Below are 16,263 nucleotides of genomic sequence, written 5' to 3' on the forward strand. Positions count from 1 at the left end.
TTTCAAATGTACGTAAATGTTCGATCCCGAGCAAATGTTTGATTCTGAAATGCGACAAAACCCACAATGTTGACGAAACGCTCTGCACCAACAAAGGCTCCCGCGGTCGCACCCAAAAGGCAGAGGAAGATGCAAACCATCGCACAAAAAGTTGGACTTCTGAACATGCTGAAGGGAGAGAAGTTACGCAGTTGTAGGAGCCATTACAGAATAAATAAATTTTCGGTTTGTTACATAAAGAAGGAGGAAAATAACATAAGGATGACAGCAGCTATAAGTTTTAAGAATGATGAAAAAGGGTTGTAGCTGTCCTATCTGAGAAAAGTGTTTAAAGTATGTGCTGAAGGGTTTTACAGCCTTTAAACAGATATAATAATAAAGTTGACTACTTTGCAGACTTCGCCTGTTGCGGGTTATTTTTAGAACGTAACCCCTGCGATAAACGAGGGACCACTGTAAACACTTTTTAGGCTGTCGACACTATCATATTCACATTATACTGTATGTGTTTAAGTTTTTTATTGACGTTACCATATCCAGACGACAAATATTTTTTATTGCAACATAGAATATGGGTTGTTAACAGTAATCTTCAAACAAAAATGCACATACCAGGTTGGGAGGTTTGGTCATCCATAGGCCATTGGCTCAGCCTGGCACTGTTAAGGCTGCCTAAATACAAAAAAAATCAACAGACAATCAAAATAATATATTCAAAATATACAGAGATATTATAATTATTATAAAATCCAGAGTTGTTTAAAGACTTTTCCAGAATGTCATTAAATGTTGTTTTTGATCATGGAGATTGGAACTTACCCATTTAAAATAATAAACACTAGGAATGTAACAATAACCGAAATATCGATAACCAATATATCGAATTACAAGATCCTTTGCTTAAATGCATGGTTTTATAGTAGCAACAGCTTATGAATATCGGAAACTACATATCCCATGATTCATTTCAGAGCAGACAACATGAAGAAATGTGTTTTTTACTTGAATTCTTGAGATTATAACGGAAATAATTCACACCAAATTCTTGTCAGGGTATTTTAAAAGCAAGAGTGTCCTTAACCTCTCCAAAATATCATACTGTTGAGATGCATATCATGATAATATCATATCAAGAGATTTGGATATCGTAACACCCCTAATAAACACATTTTATGTACATAAAAATTCAATTATAAAAAACATCTAAAATGTGTATCAGGTTTAAAATGTTCAGTTAATGTATTCTATCTATTTATGTATTCAGCAATTGTATTTAAAAGCCCAAAAATGTTGTTATGTGCTAGCTGAGCAATTATATATAGCTCCTTACTTGGTCTCCTCCTCTGCCACCCCCTCTGCTTCTAGCTTGCCCTCCTCCTCCATCTTCTCCTCCGATATCAGCTCCTGTTTGCGGTGTCGGCGCAGACATTTCACCACCACCATGGACAGTATGAGCAGCGCTAATGCCCCGCCCACTGACGCTCCTATGGCAACGGCTATGGTCGAGTCTCTGGGAGGGGGAACTGGACAAAGTAAAATAAAAAAGTATTCAGGTTAGAGTTAAACAAAACATGGAGACTAGTGGGGTCCATTTGGAGCGATGTGGTGTAATGGAAGTGGAGCTGAGTAAGTCCAGTGGCGTCAGAGATGTGCTGAGAGACTAAGTTTGACCTTTAGATGGTCATTAATAAGTAACAAGCTAACTCATCAGCATCTGTAAGTCTGCACGCTGGTGAAAGACGCATTTACGCACTTGCAGCATATTCTATAGGGTCTATACAGTGCTGTACCTCCTTTATTTCTGTATAATTGCACAAAATTATATCATATTCGAGGCGCTTAATGGTGCACTATGTAACATTTTGGTTGGGCATCCATCACCTGCTTGTTCCTATAACATTGCTCTACCTGGAATATTCCACAGTTTGATATTAAACAGCTCTACCTTACACTTATTCAATTATAGCACATATATATCTCCATAGATCTGACCTGTAACTTGGTATGGTTTGAAGGTAAAGATTTAATGCGACACTACTGGTCAAAAGTTTTAGAACACCCTAATTTTTTCAGTCATTTATTGCAATTTAAGTCGTGCAAGTCCAATGTAGAGCTTGAAATGGTACAAAGGTAAGAACTGAACAGACAGGTTAAAACAGATAAAAGATAACAAAACACAAGTCCAAGCTCTGCTGAAACTACCTCAGAAAAAAGAACAAGATGGTGAGCTTTAAAACATGAAGTGTCCAGCACAGTCTCCAGACTTAAACCGGCTCGAGCTGGTTTGGGATAAGCTGGACAGAAGAGTGAAAGCCAAACAACCTACAAGTGCCACACATTTATGGGAACTTCTGCAACAGACTTGGGAAGAACTTTCTGAAGAATATTTGATTTCTATTGTAAAAAGAATGAGCCACGGGTGTGTTCAGCTGTTATATCTGCCAAAGGTGGACACTTTGATGGATCAAAAGCTTAGAATATGTTTTGGTTAACAGTAAACAGTAAAAAACTGGAAAAAGTGTGGTGTTCTAAAACTTTTCACTGTTAGTTTATACTGTGAAACATTCCAGACAAAGAAATAACATCTACATGGAGAAAAACATTTGATGGACCCTTCACTAGTAAAGTTACACAATGCACCTTTAGAGCAGAATTGAGACTGTTGTGTGCTGACAGTTATAAAGCGTTTTATCCTCCATTAATCAGAAAGTGCCCTGTTAGCATGTTAGTTGTAGTTAGCACTACAGTAATGGCAAAACGATCTGATCCAGCCTCTGAAAATTGTGAAATACGCTTATAACTCATTGTGGTGAATAATTAGACTGCCAGGAATGTATAAAGTAAGTGTAGAAGAACAGAAGAAATTGTGAGAAGTGTGAAAAAGTGTCTTTAATGAATATATGTTTATTATTGTAGACAATTTTAGTTACTTTGAAAGCTTGGTTGTAGCAAGTTGTCGAAAATAGAATTACTATTATTCTGTCTAACTCACTAAAAATATTTCTTTGGGGAAGTAGTAGCTGATAATGCTGCCATATCGTCTGCTCTGAAGAAGATGTAGTAGTAGTAGTAGTAGTAGTAGTAGTAGTAGTAGTAACAGTGGCTTCAGAGTCAACTCACCACCAATGAGTGTGACCGTGACAGTTTAGAAGAATGTAACTTTTCCATGGAGATTGATTTGTCCAGATTGTATAGCATTGAACATATCTGTTTTGTATTTACTCAGATATAATACCACTACATGACATCACAAAGTGGAACAGAGCTTTGAGGATGCAGACAGACGAATAATAAAAATACTGAAACATGTGTGAATGAAACAAAACTCAAGTCCGGGTGTGTTTTTGAGAAGAGCACAGCGTTGTAACATGTCTTAAGAGTCAAGTCTGTGTAATATAGGACCTTTAATGCCATAACAAGTAACATTTCCCAACAGAAGAGTCACCTTTATATGAATTAAAACCATACATGTGAACTAAAATCAACCATGTGAATCTGCTTACGCTCAGTGACCACAGTGAGCTTGATGACCCCCTGACCCTGGATGCGGTCAGGAGGGTTTCGGACGTAGCAGTTGTAGATGCCCTCGTCCTCCAGTTGGACGTCTGATAGTGTGATGGACAGATCATTCTTGTCCAGGTTCCCCGCAAATATCACTCGGTCCCCAAAGCGGTCCGAGCGCAGCGCCACCATGCCCTTCTTCCTGTAGTACGTCATGAACTGCACACAGGTAGATGATAAAAGAGATTTAGATTAGAAATGAAAAAGAGGGATGGTTTGATATGGATATTTTGTAAAAGGATGCCCATATTTGCTGGACTAATAATAATAATGATGTTGATATTACTATTCTGAAGTCTGTGCAGTAGTGGTGGAAGAAGTATTCAGTTTTGTTAAAAGAACCAATACCAGAGCAAAACACAAAAACAAAAAAACAAAAAAAAACTATTAAAATACCAGTTTCAAAATGTACTTAAAGAGTTAAAAGTAAATGTTGTGCAGAGATTGAGATCAAATAAAAGCTTCAAATGTAGTGATTTTGATTAAAAAATAAAAATAAAAAACAAAGTGCTGAATTTTGTTCAATAGAAACAATTGAATCAGACTACTTGTTTTTAATTTTTTGCATATTTCTGTTTGTTCAAAGTATGAACTTGATAAGTGTCAGCCTCTTCCTCCGGTCTGAGACAATAATAAAAAATACTTTTCAGTCCTGTTCAAAAACTTCAGAAACTACTTTTACTTCATTGCGTTTTTTTTTTTTTTTTACTTTTTTACTTCTTTATGTTCCACCACTGCAGTACAGACAAATAAAATATGATACATACAAGTACATACATACATACAATGATACATCTATGTACTGTCTGTATCTTATTGTAAAGTGTCTTATGGTCGGTAAATCAGAAAGTGTGCTGTTTACATGATAGTTGTTGGCATTACTGAATAAGCAGGATGCTGGGAATGCATTAGGAAAGATTATCAACACTATATTGTCAATCCTCAAGACTCAAAATGTAATCAAAAGTCACTGTTTAGATGATGTAATTTCACCAACGAGGGGGGAGTCAGATCAAATTCTGAAAAACAGATCAGGGACGTCCACATTACCATCTCCTCTGTGTCGTTGAGCGTCTCTTGGTAGGTCCAGTTCATGGCGAATTTGGTGATGTCCATTTTGTAACAGGAAGTGAAAGTGCAAGGGATTTTGACGGTGGTCCCGTTGAGCGCGTTGATGTTAGTGGGCACGATCACGTCCATACTGGAGCAACCTGCAAAGCACCATGGGATTTTAAAACAGGCCTTTATTTGTTTAACAGTGAGGAACTGAAGTACTACATCATCATTATGTTTCTGTCTGGTGGAGGGTCTGTCAAATGCTTTTCTCCATGGAGATATGATGTGCTTTGTCTAGAATATTTCACAGTATGGTATTCAACTTTTCTGTCGTCATGACCAAACCAGATCAAGTTACAGGTCAGATCTGTGGAGTGGCAATACGCTCACAGTCAGAATGCCTGTTTTTCATGGTATTTTGAGCTATAAAACCATCTGTAATTTCATAAATGTGAGGTAGAACTGTTTATTGTCGTACTGTGGAACATTCTAGGCAGAGAAATGATATATCCATAGAAACAAGCAGGCGATGGACCCCCCACAATTTTTGTTTAATATGTCGAATCATATCATGGCCCTTGGAAATATTATTGTTGCTAGGTTACTGTTATGAATTACCACCATTCTTCATTTTCTGTTGTTGTGTCCTTGGGCAAGACTATATACCAACAATGTGTTCACTGTGTAATTGCGGGTGGTTGGAAAGGTCACATAAGCACAGATGTAAGAACGAAGGGGCAGCAGAAGATAAAGAGGCCTGACCAGTGCTGTAGTTGTGTCCTTGGGCTAGACACTTCACAACACACATGTCCAAAAATACTAAGCGATATTAAACCACATTATAATTCACTCAGGTTAGGCCTGTCACTAGGACATATATTGAGGAAAACTCACTGCTGGAGAGAATAGAGACAATAAACGATAAAGAGACTATTCTAAATTTACAGTAAAAAAAAAAAAAAGTACAAGATGCAATGATGCTCTATAACGAGTCAGTTATTTAGTCCACTCTCTTAAACTGAAATTAATTTAAGTACAGAAAATTTACAAGAATAATCCTACTACTACAAAGAGAAAATGCCCATGAGAAATATTGACCCTATAAAAAAGTGATTCATTTATTGAGCGATAAGTCGATACAGTGATTATAATGACAGACCTAAGTCAGGTATGATTCTAAGTTTGCTCATCACATCTCGCCTCTACCAGCTTCCCTTCTTTCCTCCCTCTCTTTCTCCCTCTTCTTCTCTCCCTCTCTCCCCCTTTCTCTCTCCTTCACTCCATCTCGCTTTCCTTCACTCCCACTCTCTCTCAATCTCTCTCCTAACCCTCTCTTTCTCCTTCCCTCCCCTTATCCCTATCCCACTCTCTCCCTCCTCTTCTCTCTCTTGCTCCCTCTCCTTCCTTTGCTCTCTCTTCTTCCCTCTCTCTCTCTCTCTCTCTCTCTCTCCTCTCCCCTTAACCCCCCCCCTCTCTTGCTACCTCTCCTTCCCTTGCTCTCTCTCTTCTACCCTCTCTCTTTCTGTGTCTCCTAACCCCCCTCTCTCTCCATCCTTCTCTCGCTGTCTCTCTCCTACCCCCTCTCTCCCTCTCCTTTCCTCCCCCTATCCTCTCTCTCTCTCTCCTCTCTCTTTTCTCTTTTTTCTCTCTCCTTCCTTCCCCTTATCCCTCCCTTTCTCTCCCCCCTCTATCTCTCCCTTTCTTTTTCTTTATCTCTTCTTTCTTTTTCTTGCCCCCTATCCCACCCGCCGTCCCTCTCTACCTCTCCCTCCCCTCCTCCTCCCTCCTCCCTCTCTCTCTCCCTCTCCTAACCTTCCTTTCTCCCTCTCTTTCTCTCTCTCCTTCCCTCCCCTTTCGCCCTCTCTTTCTCTATCTCCCCCTCTATCTCTCGCTCTCTCTCTTTCTTTCTCTCTCCTTTCTCTTTCCTTCCCCCTATCCCACCGTCCATCTCTCTCTCTACCTCTCCCTCCCTGCCTCCCTCCCTCTCCCCAGACACAATCATTGCTGCTCTGTGCCGGGACTCTGCAGTAGTCTCCTCTGCAGTCCTCTCTTTTTTCCTGGCTCTGTTCCCACTGCCGCTGCACCAACCCCAGCCTCAGAAAGACCCACCAGCCTCACCACCACCACCACCACCACCACCACCAGCCCCCACCACCAGCCCCTCCACCACCTCCACCAGCCCCTCCACCACCAGCCCCTCCACCACCTCCACCAGCCCCGACCAGCAGCAGGCCTCCTCATGCAGCATCCCCTCACCTCTGCATGCACCGCTGCAGCTCGCCCTCCCGCCCTCCCTCCGTTCATATCTATAATTCACACAGACGGTACACGGCGTCCGCAGAAGCTCCTATATAAACGCATGAGTCAGGGGCCCGTCCTGCACCTGCTTATTTGTCCTTTTGTGAGAAACCGCGAGTGCTCCGTCAGCATGTGAGCTAACGTGGCTACTGGTGCTACGTCAATGTCACCGTTAGCGCTGACCTGTCTGTTTGCGACGTTAGAAACGCAAGGACACTCGGCACGTACTCAAGAGCGCGAATACAGGTGCATTATGGGAGGTATTGATCGAGTGATTAGCGTGATGATTTTTAGGTTAGTCTTAAAGTGGCTGAACTAGAGTGGCTGTCTAGTTGAGAAAAATTAGTTTTAACCCAGGAGTGTCTGAGAATTGGGAAGTGCACTGTTAGCATGCTAGTTGTTCTAAGCATTACCGTGATGGCAAAACTCCAATCTGGTCCTTGAGAGTTCTGAAAAGTGCTAATCAACTCAGTGCAGTGAATAATTAGGATGAGAGGGATGGCTACGTGTTTTAAAGAAGGTACAAAATCAGATACAGTGCCCGAATCTGTGTATCATTCCTTCATTCATTTTTCAAAATAAAACCAAATATAAGAAAATGAAAAAAGCTATTATTTTCTTCATTATTTGTCTCCAACGACTCGGTTTAGTTTTTGATTTTGTGTTTAAATGAATAATGGCAAAAATGTATAACAGCTGTTTCCTGCTTAATTCCATGACTTAAACTGTGATGCCGCATACAGACCGAACCAGGACTAAACCAGGACTAAACAAGTCTCAGTCCTGGTCTTAGGCCCAATCTCAGTCCTGGTCTGGTCCTGGTCTCAGTCCCAGTCTGGCCCCGGTTTCAGTCTCAGTCCTGGTCCTGGTCCTATTCTCAGTCTTGGTCTGGTCCTGGTCTGGTCCTGGTCTCAGTTATGATCAACCAGGTTCAGTCCAGGGATCAGTCCTGGTTCAGTCCGGACGCGTCACGGAAACGGGAAACCATTTTTTTCCATTATTCATTTAAACACAAAATCCTAAACTGAAAAATTTTATTTATGTTTTTTTCTTATTTTTGGTTTTATTTTGAAAAAGGAATGAACAAATAATACATGAATTCACCTTTAATCAGGCCATTATAACTGTGCATACAATGTTTTATTGTAGAAGAATGAGATGGTACTGAAAAGTGTTTATAGTTAATCTGGATCAAGCAATAGCACTATAACAAATAGCCCAAACTATCTAAGCAACTGACAATTGTCATGGTGCATGGATTTTAGAAATATTGCACAGCTTTTTATATTATAACTTACTAATGCATACAATTGGGGTTGGCCATTTTTGTAGGTGTCAGAGAGGGAGAGTCAACATTCTTATCATTTAAATATGTATAAATGAAGATAAATAAATACAACCTGACATAATGATTCAAAACAAAAAAATGTAACCCAATATATAACCAAAAGCAAAAGAACTAAAAACTGAAACAGGATCTGAAAAAACTGAAACTAAAAAACAAAAAACTGAAAGTGCTGGAAAAACAAACAAAAACAAAAAACAAAAAAAAAAACTCTTCACTTTATAAGCTTTATAACTATAACTTTATAAAAATCACTTTATAAGCTTTAAAAAATATCTGTATATTTTGATTTAAAGATGCATTGTGTAGCTTTTTCTCACTTCAGTATCTCACTTTCTCACTCTGCCTGGAATGTTCCACAGTATTGAAAAGCTCTATCTTACATTTATTCAATCACAGGTGGTTTTATAGCTCAAAAATCTACAAAACAGGCATTCTGACTGCGAGCACCTTGCAGTCAGAATACCTGTACCTTGATCTGGTTTGGTGTCCATGAAGATAGAAAGGTTTAATGCCAAGCTGTGAAACAGACAAAGCAAGTTACACAATGCACCTTTAAATGATTCCAATGTTCTAATTTTGCATCTCTTCCAAACAATATTTATATCTGTCTGTAGTAGCCCGCCTCAGTACAGTTATGTTTCACAGCGTCCCGTATACGTTAAGACTGTGAGGAATGGTGCGATGCTGTCTCGTGCTGACTAAGCGCTCCCGTGGAGAGAGAAAGAGAGAGAGAAACTGGCCGGGCAAACTCGCAGAGGAGGTACTGCAGAGGAGAGGCCCCATGCCACCACTGCCCCTCCCTGTCTCCCTGTGTCTGTCCACAGAAAGCAACACAACACTAACGATGGAGCAATAATCGAAATATCGTGATATCGTATTGTCAAAGGTCTCATAATAATAACATGACCATCACAATATATCAAACTACAAGACTCTTCACTTAAATTAATGGCTATGGTGCAGCAATAGCTAAAAAAAAAAACAGAGGGAACTACATAGACCATGATCCTTTGCTCCATTCCACTGCAGACTACATGAAATAACAGTTCTAAACACTTTTAAATCTTAGTTCTTTGGATTAAATCTCAAGGCATTTTAAGAAGAAAAAGTAGCTTATTCACAGTTCTGCCTCCACAAAATAAATAAATATCGTATCGTGAGATGCATATCGAGAAAATATCATACAGAGAGATTGTTGCATCCTTACACAAGACCTCAGAGACAGTGGGGAGATTACAGGCAAGAGAAACAGGCAAGAGAAATTGCTACAACTGCATTGTCTTATGTCCAAAGTAGTGTTGTTACGATACTAACATTTCAAACTTGATTTCTATTAGGGCTGAGTGATCTATCATTATGGACCAAAAATTCCAGTCTGAGAAAACATAATTTTGGGAGCGTTAAAGTTTTTTGTAGTGCTCCTAAAGCCCAGTTTTAAGGGCAAAGTTTAGTTCTGCATCAACTCAACACACACTGCCTTTTCGGTGTTTTTGATTTATGGGTCTGTGTCAAGGTCTATGCGCCACGAAGTAATTCACCACCAAAATGCAAGGAAGCAAGGATTTAAACCTGGCGTTCGTGTAAAGTTCAACAAGAACATCTCCAACACGACTCACCAGCATCAGCACGTCCTCTGTCACATGAAGAACACTCTTATTCTACTGAGTTGTGTCCTTTAGTCCGACAGAAGCTGACTGCCTCAGTGCGCAAGGAGTGAGCTGTTTTTTTGGTGCTTATAGTTTATGCAAATTAGCCATGTGGTTTTAAGTTTTATTTATGTAAAACGTAAACAAATGTGCGCAAATTGTCCAGCATCAAGAGGGAGATTCAACAGTGCCCTGAATCACATCTTCATACAATATTGGAGAAAAGCGTATTGTGTAATCGAGGCAAGAAAATTGGCTTATACAACAAGATTGTAGCACTTCAGAAATAGCAAATATTTGAATATATTAGCTTCCACTCAGGTCTCAACTCTACTAATTTTGCAGATGTGCAGATGTGTCTCCTAAATGAAGATTGAGAGGTGGACACCATGAGGCTCAGGTAAGACTCTTATAACTCTTATATAACTCTTTGCACGTATTCATTTTCAATCATAATACAATTAATCAAAACTTGAAGGTCTTATATATTACACACAATTGACTCTTATGAGGTTTAAGCCATGTTATAATGCTGTTACCTCACCAAAAACATGCCTGGAGTTGTGTTTTGTTTTATGTTGTTTACACATGTTTGAGTAATCCCGCATTATTAGTCTGTCTGCATCTCCAAAGCTCAAAATGCTCTGTCCCACCTTGTAGCTTTCATGTTAAGAGCTTCCTTTTACCTTTTGTTCAGTAGAATTTGGAAATTCTAGTGCTGAAATTAGTGAAGGTGTACAGAGGTTAAAAACAAAGTGGAGCTCTTCCTGTATGACATCACAAGGTGGAACAGTACAACTCTGGGTATGTTTGTGATGAGTAAGCAACATTATAACATAAATAAGAAACAAATATAATATGGGTCCTTTAACATGAACTTGTTGTAGATCATGGTGGGCTCTTTTTTTTTCTTTTTTTACAAGCCGCTGGTCCATGATTCAAATGTGTTTGTATGTTGTGGGGACAGACAATAACTAGACAATACATTTAGACATTTCTGTCACTATATTTGTATATTTGGTACCACAATCATAGCAAGAAACAGATGGAAAATATGACATCATAACATACTCTGGAGGCCTCTAATCCTCTGTCTAGCCAATATATACCAGCATTAGGCCAGTTATTGTTATTATCAAGAACTAAAAATAATAAAATACAACCAATATAACCACAATATTATGAATTTAACTTATTGTATAGATAATAAGGCAAATCTCCCACTAATCACACATATATTCAGCCTGTTTATAGTCTAAAGTCTGTTCTGTCTCTGTGCAATTAATTGAATTTTGATCGCAATTTCGATTTGTATGTCAAACGATCTCCAAACTCATATAATCGAATTGAAACGAAAGCTTAGCAAAGTTCATTTTGGGATATTTTTTATACAAATAAGAACATTTATTTAATTTTTTCAAATATAGAGATTGTAGAACAGCTGGATATATAGTTTATTTTGGATATACTAATGTTTTTTCTATGCCTTATTTTATGCTCAAAGTATATTTTATTCATATTATGTTTTATACATTGCACTGCTCTAAGGTACATATTTATAGACTAATTTAAAATTTTAATTTATTTATTCTTTTTTTTTTTTTTTTTTTGAGAGAGAGATAAAATGCTGAATAAATCATGTAACTAGAAAAATAATCATTTGAATAAAGTCCCCTTCCCACTTTTCGGTGAGAAGGGCTGGCGCATTTAACAACCTCAATCAAATCCAGATTCGCTCCTGTAACTGTTAGCGTTGGGAGCTTCATATGAGTGGAGCTGAACACTGTGGGTGACATCACACTTGCTCAGTCCACTTCTTTATGCAGTCTGTGTCTCAAACTCAGTTCCACCTTGTGATGTCATGTGGTCACACAGGAACGGCTCCACTGTGTTTTAAACTCCAGACACCTTCACTAGAAACATTTAAGTCATTTCATCCCTGGAATTTCCTATCTTAACTAAATAAAATATACATTAGTGGCTGTTGACTTGAAAACTATCGCTTTATTCATTACATCACAAAATATTTATAGCTTTGGAGATGTAGACAGACTAATAATAAAGGGTTACTCAGATGTGTGAATGAAAGAAAACACAACTCCGGGTATGTTTTCAAGCAGGAAACAACAGTATAACATGACTTAAAGCTCATAAGAGTCCATTTTGCATAATACAGGGCCCACGGTCTTGATCAAGCTGCACATAATTTTGTTCCTTGGCTCATACATTCCCACACATTGCGAATAGTGCAGTGTAATACTAGGCCTATCTCTCATGCCCTCTGCTTGATCTGTTTAATACAACTGCAGCACTCAGAGCACAGGCCGGCCTGACACACTGCGGCATCAAATGGGATATCGTATCAGGTGTTTCCCAGAATCCCTCATCCTGCTGGATATTACATAATTGAATCGTGGATCACTCACTGTAAGACCAAACCCATTCAAATCCACTGGGAAAGGCTATGACTCGGCACAAGTGATTTATAAGGAATTTTATCAGGCAGTAATGTTAGATTTACTCAGTTATGTTTACCTTTCAATACCCAATTTTGATACTAATTATGAGTTACTTATAGGTTTTCTATGTAGGGTTGGCCAAACTATTGAAAATCACATATTATTATAATCGATAGTAAAACTTAGGGGTGTAACGATATCCAAGTCTCACGATACAATATCGTCACAGTATGAACCTCGCAGCACGGTATTTATTGAGCAATAGTGGGAAAGCTCACAATATGGTGCGGAGGCTCACGATTAGGGATGTAACAATATCCAAATTTCTCTGTACGATATTTTCACGATATGTTTATGTTTATTTATTTATTTCGGACAGTAATACATAGAACATAAATAAAAAAAAAACAAAATAAAAAAAAAACAAAAACGTAAATACATAGATATAACACAAAAAGTAACTATTCCTATTCTATAATAACAGGCAAAATAAATGTTACGCAGAATTTTCCTTGTGTCCGAAAAAGGAGTGGGAGGAAGTAAATACTTATTTAACCCCACCCCTTTTTTCTACAGTCCCAAATTAACGAAGAACAAATACAGACTTCTCATTTCCTGTACATTATAAGCAATAATTGCACAGTACCTCCATTGCATTACAATCTAACAGACAACAACAAATATATGTATATTTGTTTTGTTTTGATATACATCTCATGGTACGATATTTATTACAATATTTTGTGGAGGTTATTATGCTACTTTTTCCTCTTAAAATGCCTTGACAAGACTCCAAAGAACTAAGACTCAAAAGTGCTTGGAACTGTTATGTCTTCTTATAGTCTACACACTAAAATGGAGAAAAGGATCATGGTCTATATAGTTCCCTCTGTGTTTTTTTAGCAATTACTGCAACGTAACTCTTAAATTGAGCAAAATGACTTGCAATTCGATATATTATGATGGTCCACGATATTATTGGGAGAACTCTGACAATACAATATCACAATATTTTGGTTATTGTTACATCCCTAGTAAAACTAGTACCAAAAGTAGATACTGATTTGAGCGAGTATCGATACTAAAGAAGTCACATTCACAGCACAGAAATTAACCTTTTGAAAAAGCTTTACAATGAGCTTAAGCTGTATCTGAACAAGTATAAGAGCACATAGACTAGTATATGTCCTCAGACCACTATGGAGCCTACCTGGACCACTGAGGGAGTACACAGATATGAGACCATGTGGTAATATAAAAGAAAGTACAATGATTTAATGTGGAAATTTATATTCTACTGTTTAAATAAAGTGTTTTTATGTATCATTCTCATATCAGAATCAGTATTAGTATAAAGTTTATTCCTTAGTATTGCGTTTTAGTATCATGACAATGCTAGTTCTATGTAACCTTTCTGATGGAGGGTCCAACACCTGCTTGTCTCCATGGAGATGTTGTTGTCTTGCCTGGAATGTTCCACAATATGATGATATGAAGTAATTTAACCTGCATTTATATATCAGAGATAATTTTAACAATACTTTGGAAGTACATGCATAAATACTTTAAGTAAGGCCTCCAAAGATCTGACCTGTCATTTGGCCTGGTAAGAGACTTTAATGCCATATTGTAGAACATTCTAACCAAAGCAATAACTTATCCATGGGAAATATAAAGCAGCAGAACCTCAAGTAAAACTGAAAATTGTCTGTGTGGTAAATATGCAACTAGAGTTTTTACAATAGAACAAACAGGCCTCCTTTTTGTGTTTGTTTGACCTTTTTCCTCATTATACCATTTGAAAACTGTAAAATATGCACATTATTTTGCATAATTTAAACTATATCACTTTACACAATGGATTAGAAGATGCCCAAATAGTTGTTACTCTTTTCAAGTCTCACTTCAAATGACAATTTTTATCTCTACTAATACATTTAAACTTACTATATACTAATTTTCCAGTGCATTTTAGTTTAAAAAAAAAATTAATTGAAGGGCCCATTTAGAGCTACTTAGTTACCCTAAATATAGTAAAAATGAGATGTCCCACTTACACAAGGATGGTTGTGATCTACATTTTTTTCTTGAATCATATTGTTAGATTCCTGATGACCTGTAACCCCAATTCAAATGAACTGGACCTTATTTATGTTTGTATCTATATTCAGTCAAAGTGCTTCTGTTTTTACTTTTCACCTTATTTAATGCATGACTTTTCATTTTTATGATATTTTACTATTAGTATACATTTGTTTTACAATGCACCTTATCACGAAGCATATTCCTAGCTTGTACATTGAAATCCTGCTGGTGCCCAGAGTCAGGACTAAACAAGGGCAGTCAGCGTTTCAGGTTCACGCAGCTAAAACCTGGAACAGTCTGAACATGTGAGACAGACTCTTCTTTGACGCTGTTTAAATCCAGGCTCAAACATTTCTGTTTAACTGTGCATATGACTGAAAGGTTTTCATTCCGTACTCTTCTCTCTAATTGATTTCTCTCTTTTTATGATTATTTATGTTTTGATTTGTTTTTATTATGATTTTAATGTATTTCTTATTCTGTAAAGCAGTTTGAATTACTTTGTGTACGAATTGTGCTATACACATAAACCTGCCTTGCCTTGCCTTACATTTTAACTCCACAAAAAGGCACTGCTGGGATTCGAACCCAGGATCTCCTGTTTACTAGACAGGCGCTTTAACCAACTAAGCCACAGCGCCACTGAGCAACGCACTTTTGTGAGCTCTTCTGGCAGGTGTCAGATAACATCATGTCTAGACCGGGCACAGTACACCCATAGAGTTCGAACCGCTCTGGGAATATGACACATGTATCTGGACTGGTGTGGCTGACAAGTGTTGAACTTTGCTCTTTCAGATGGAGATAGGAGCCATCTCTGGTTCCTCTGGATGCTGCTGCCCTCTGGTGGACAGATGTCGTAAGTGTAAAAAGAAGAAAATGCTCAAAACACTCCTTGATTGAGCTAAATCAGCTACAGCATGCCTTTACACAGCCAATACCTAACATTAATGCAATTTTACTTGCACCCATCATTACTTAATTATTAGAATAATTTGGGACAAAAAGCAATTAAAGGTGCATTATGCAACTTTTTCAGGCAGGGGGAGGTTCCACCACCTGCTTGCTTTCATGGATTTTGCTTTGCCTGTACACCATTAAACATATCTTGTATTCATTCAGTTTCTGATTAGTAAACATGCATTCTTACTAAACTGACTCTCCTCTCCACAGTTCTGACCTATAACTTTTTTTTTTTTTTTTTTTTTTTAGATTACAGCCATATTGTGAAACATTCCAGGCAAACCAATACGCCTATACATGTAAACAAGCAAATATGAGATCCTCCACCAGAAAGGTTACATAGTGCACCTTTAACAATATCCAGGCAGATACTTTTTTCATGTAGGCTTATCCATATTTTAGTTTTTAAAATGTAGTGCAGAATTTAACCTAGATTATTTGGATCTGTCCATAATCTAGACTGTCTACAGTAAAGATTGTCAAAACGCTAATCTCACGGCGTTGCTCGAGCCACAGCTGGGTGTCACGTGATCAGGGAGGCCTATCTAATTGGAGCAGGCATCCACAACATATCTATTATCCTGACATATGGTATCAATCAAACGCAAATGAGTGTGGGACTTATAACGAGGCTGATCGATAAAGCATCAATATTTTGTGGAAACGAAGCTGTTAGAATTACGCACTAGATCCGGCATTATTAGATATTTGTACACGTAATTTTAATCATAAATCTGTGAGAATTAAAAGCTAAGGGTGCTCAAATAATGTAAGATTTTCAATAACACTTAACACATTTGTCAGAGAAACGCTATATGCTTGTTTGGACACATTATAATAGGCCAAT

At 37.9% G+C, this 16,263-nt stretch overlaps 1 protein-coding gene and 1 non-coding gene across 2 annotated transcripts; both read right to left on the bottom strand.

Annotated features, from left to right (window-relative positions):
* Positions 1-1,326: 1,326 nt before the first annotated feature.
* scn2b (sodium channel, voltage-gated, type II, beta) lies at positions 1,327-9,885 on the bottom strand. Its single transcript, XM_055166700.1, has 5 exons — positions 9,880-9,885; positions 8,354-8,408; positions 4,612-4,775; positions 3,504-3,720; positions 1,327-1,523 (listed from the first exon to the last, which is right to left on the bottom strand). Exons 1-5 carry the CDS (start codon positions 9,883-9,885, stop codon positions 1,327-1,329), a joined length of 639 nt encoding a protein of 212 aa, XP_055022675.1.
* Positions 9,886-15,020: 5,135 nt separating this feature from the next.
* trnat-agu (transfer RNA threonine (anticodon AGU)) lies at positions 15,021-15,094 on the bottom strand. Its single transcript has one exon. It is a non-coding gene; the product is annotated as a tRNA-Thr (tRNA).
* Positions 15,095-16,263: the final 1,169 nt, after the last annotated feature.

This window comes from Boleophthalmus pectinirostris, unplaced genomic scaffold, assembly GCF_026225935.1.
Source record: "Boleophthalmus pectinirostris isolate CB_2022bp ecotype Guang Dong unplaced genomic scaffold, ASM2622593v1 HiC_scaffold_9, whole genome shotgun sequence".
NCBI classification, from domain to species: Eukaryota; Metazoa; Chordata; class Actinopteri; order Gobiiformes; family Gobiidae; genus Boleophthalmus; species Boleophthalmus pectinirostris.

Excerpts from the sequence above, each read along its gene's own strand:
- scn2b (XM_055166700.1), bottom strand. Across the intron at positions 4,776-8,353 it reads TCTTTTGCTTTTGGTTATAT|CAGGTTGCTCCAGTATGGAC; the intron begins ATTGGGTTACAT and ends CATGGTGCTTTG. Across the intron at positions 3,721-4,611 it reads TCAACGACACAGAGGAGATG|TTCATGACGTACTACAGGAA; the intron begins GTAATGTGGACG and ends ACCTGTGTGCAG.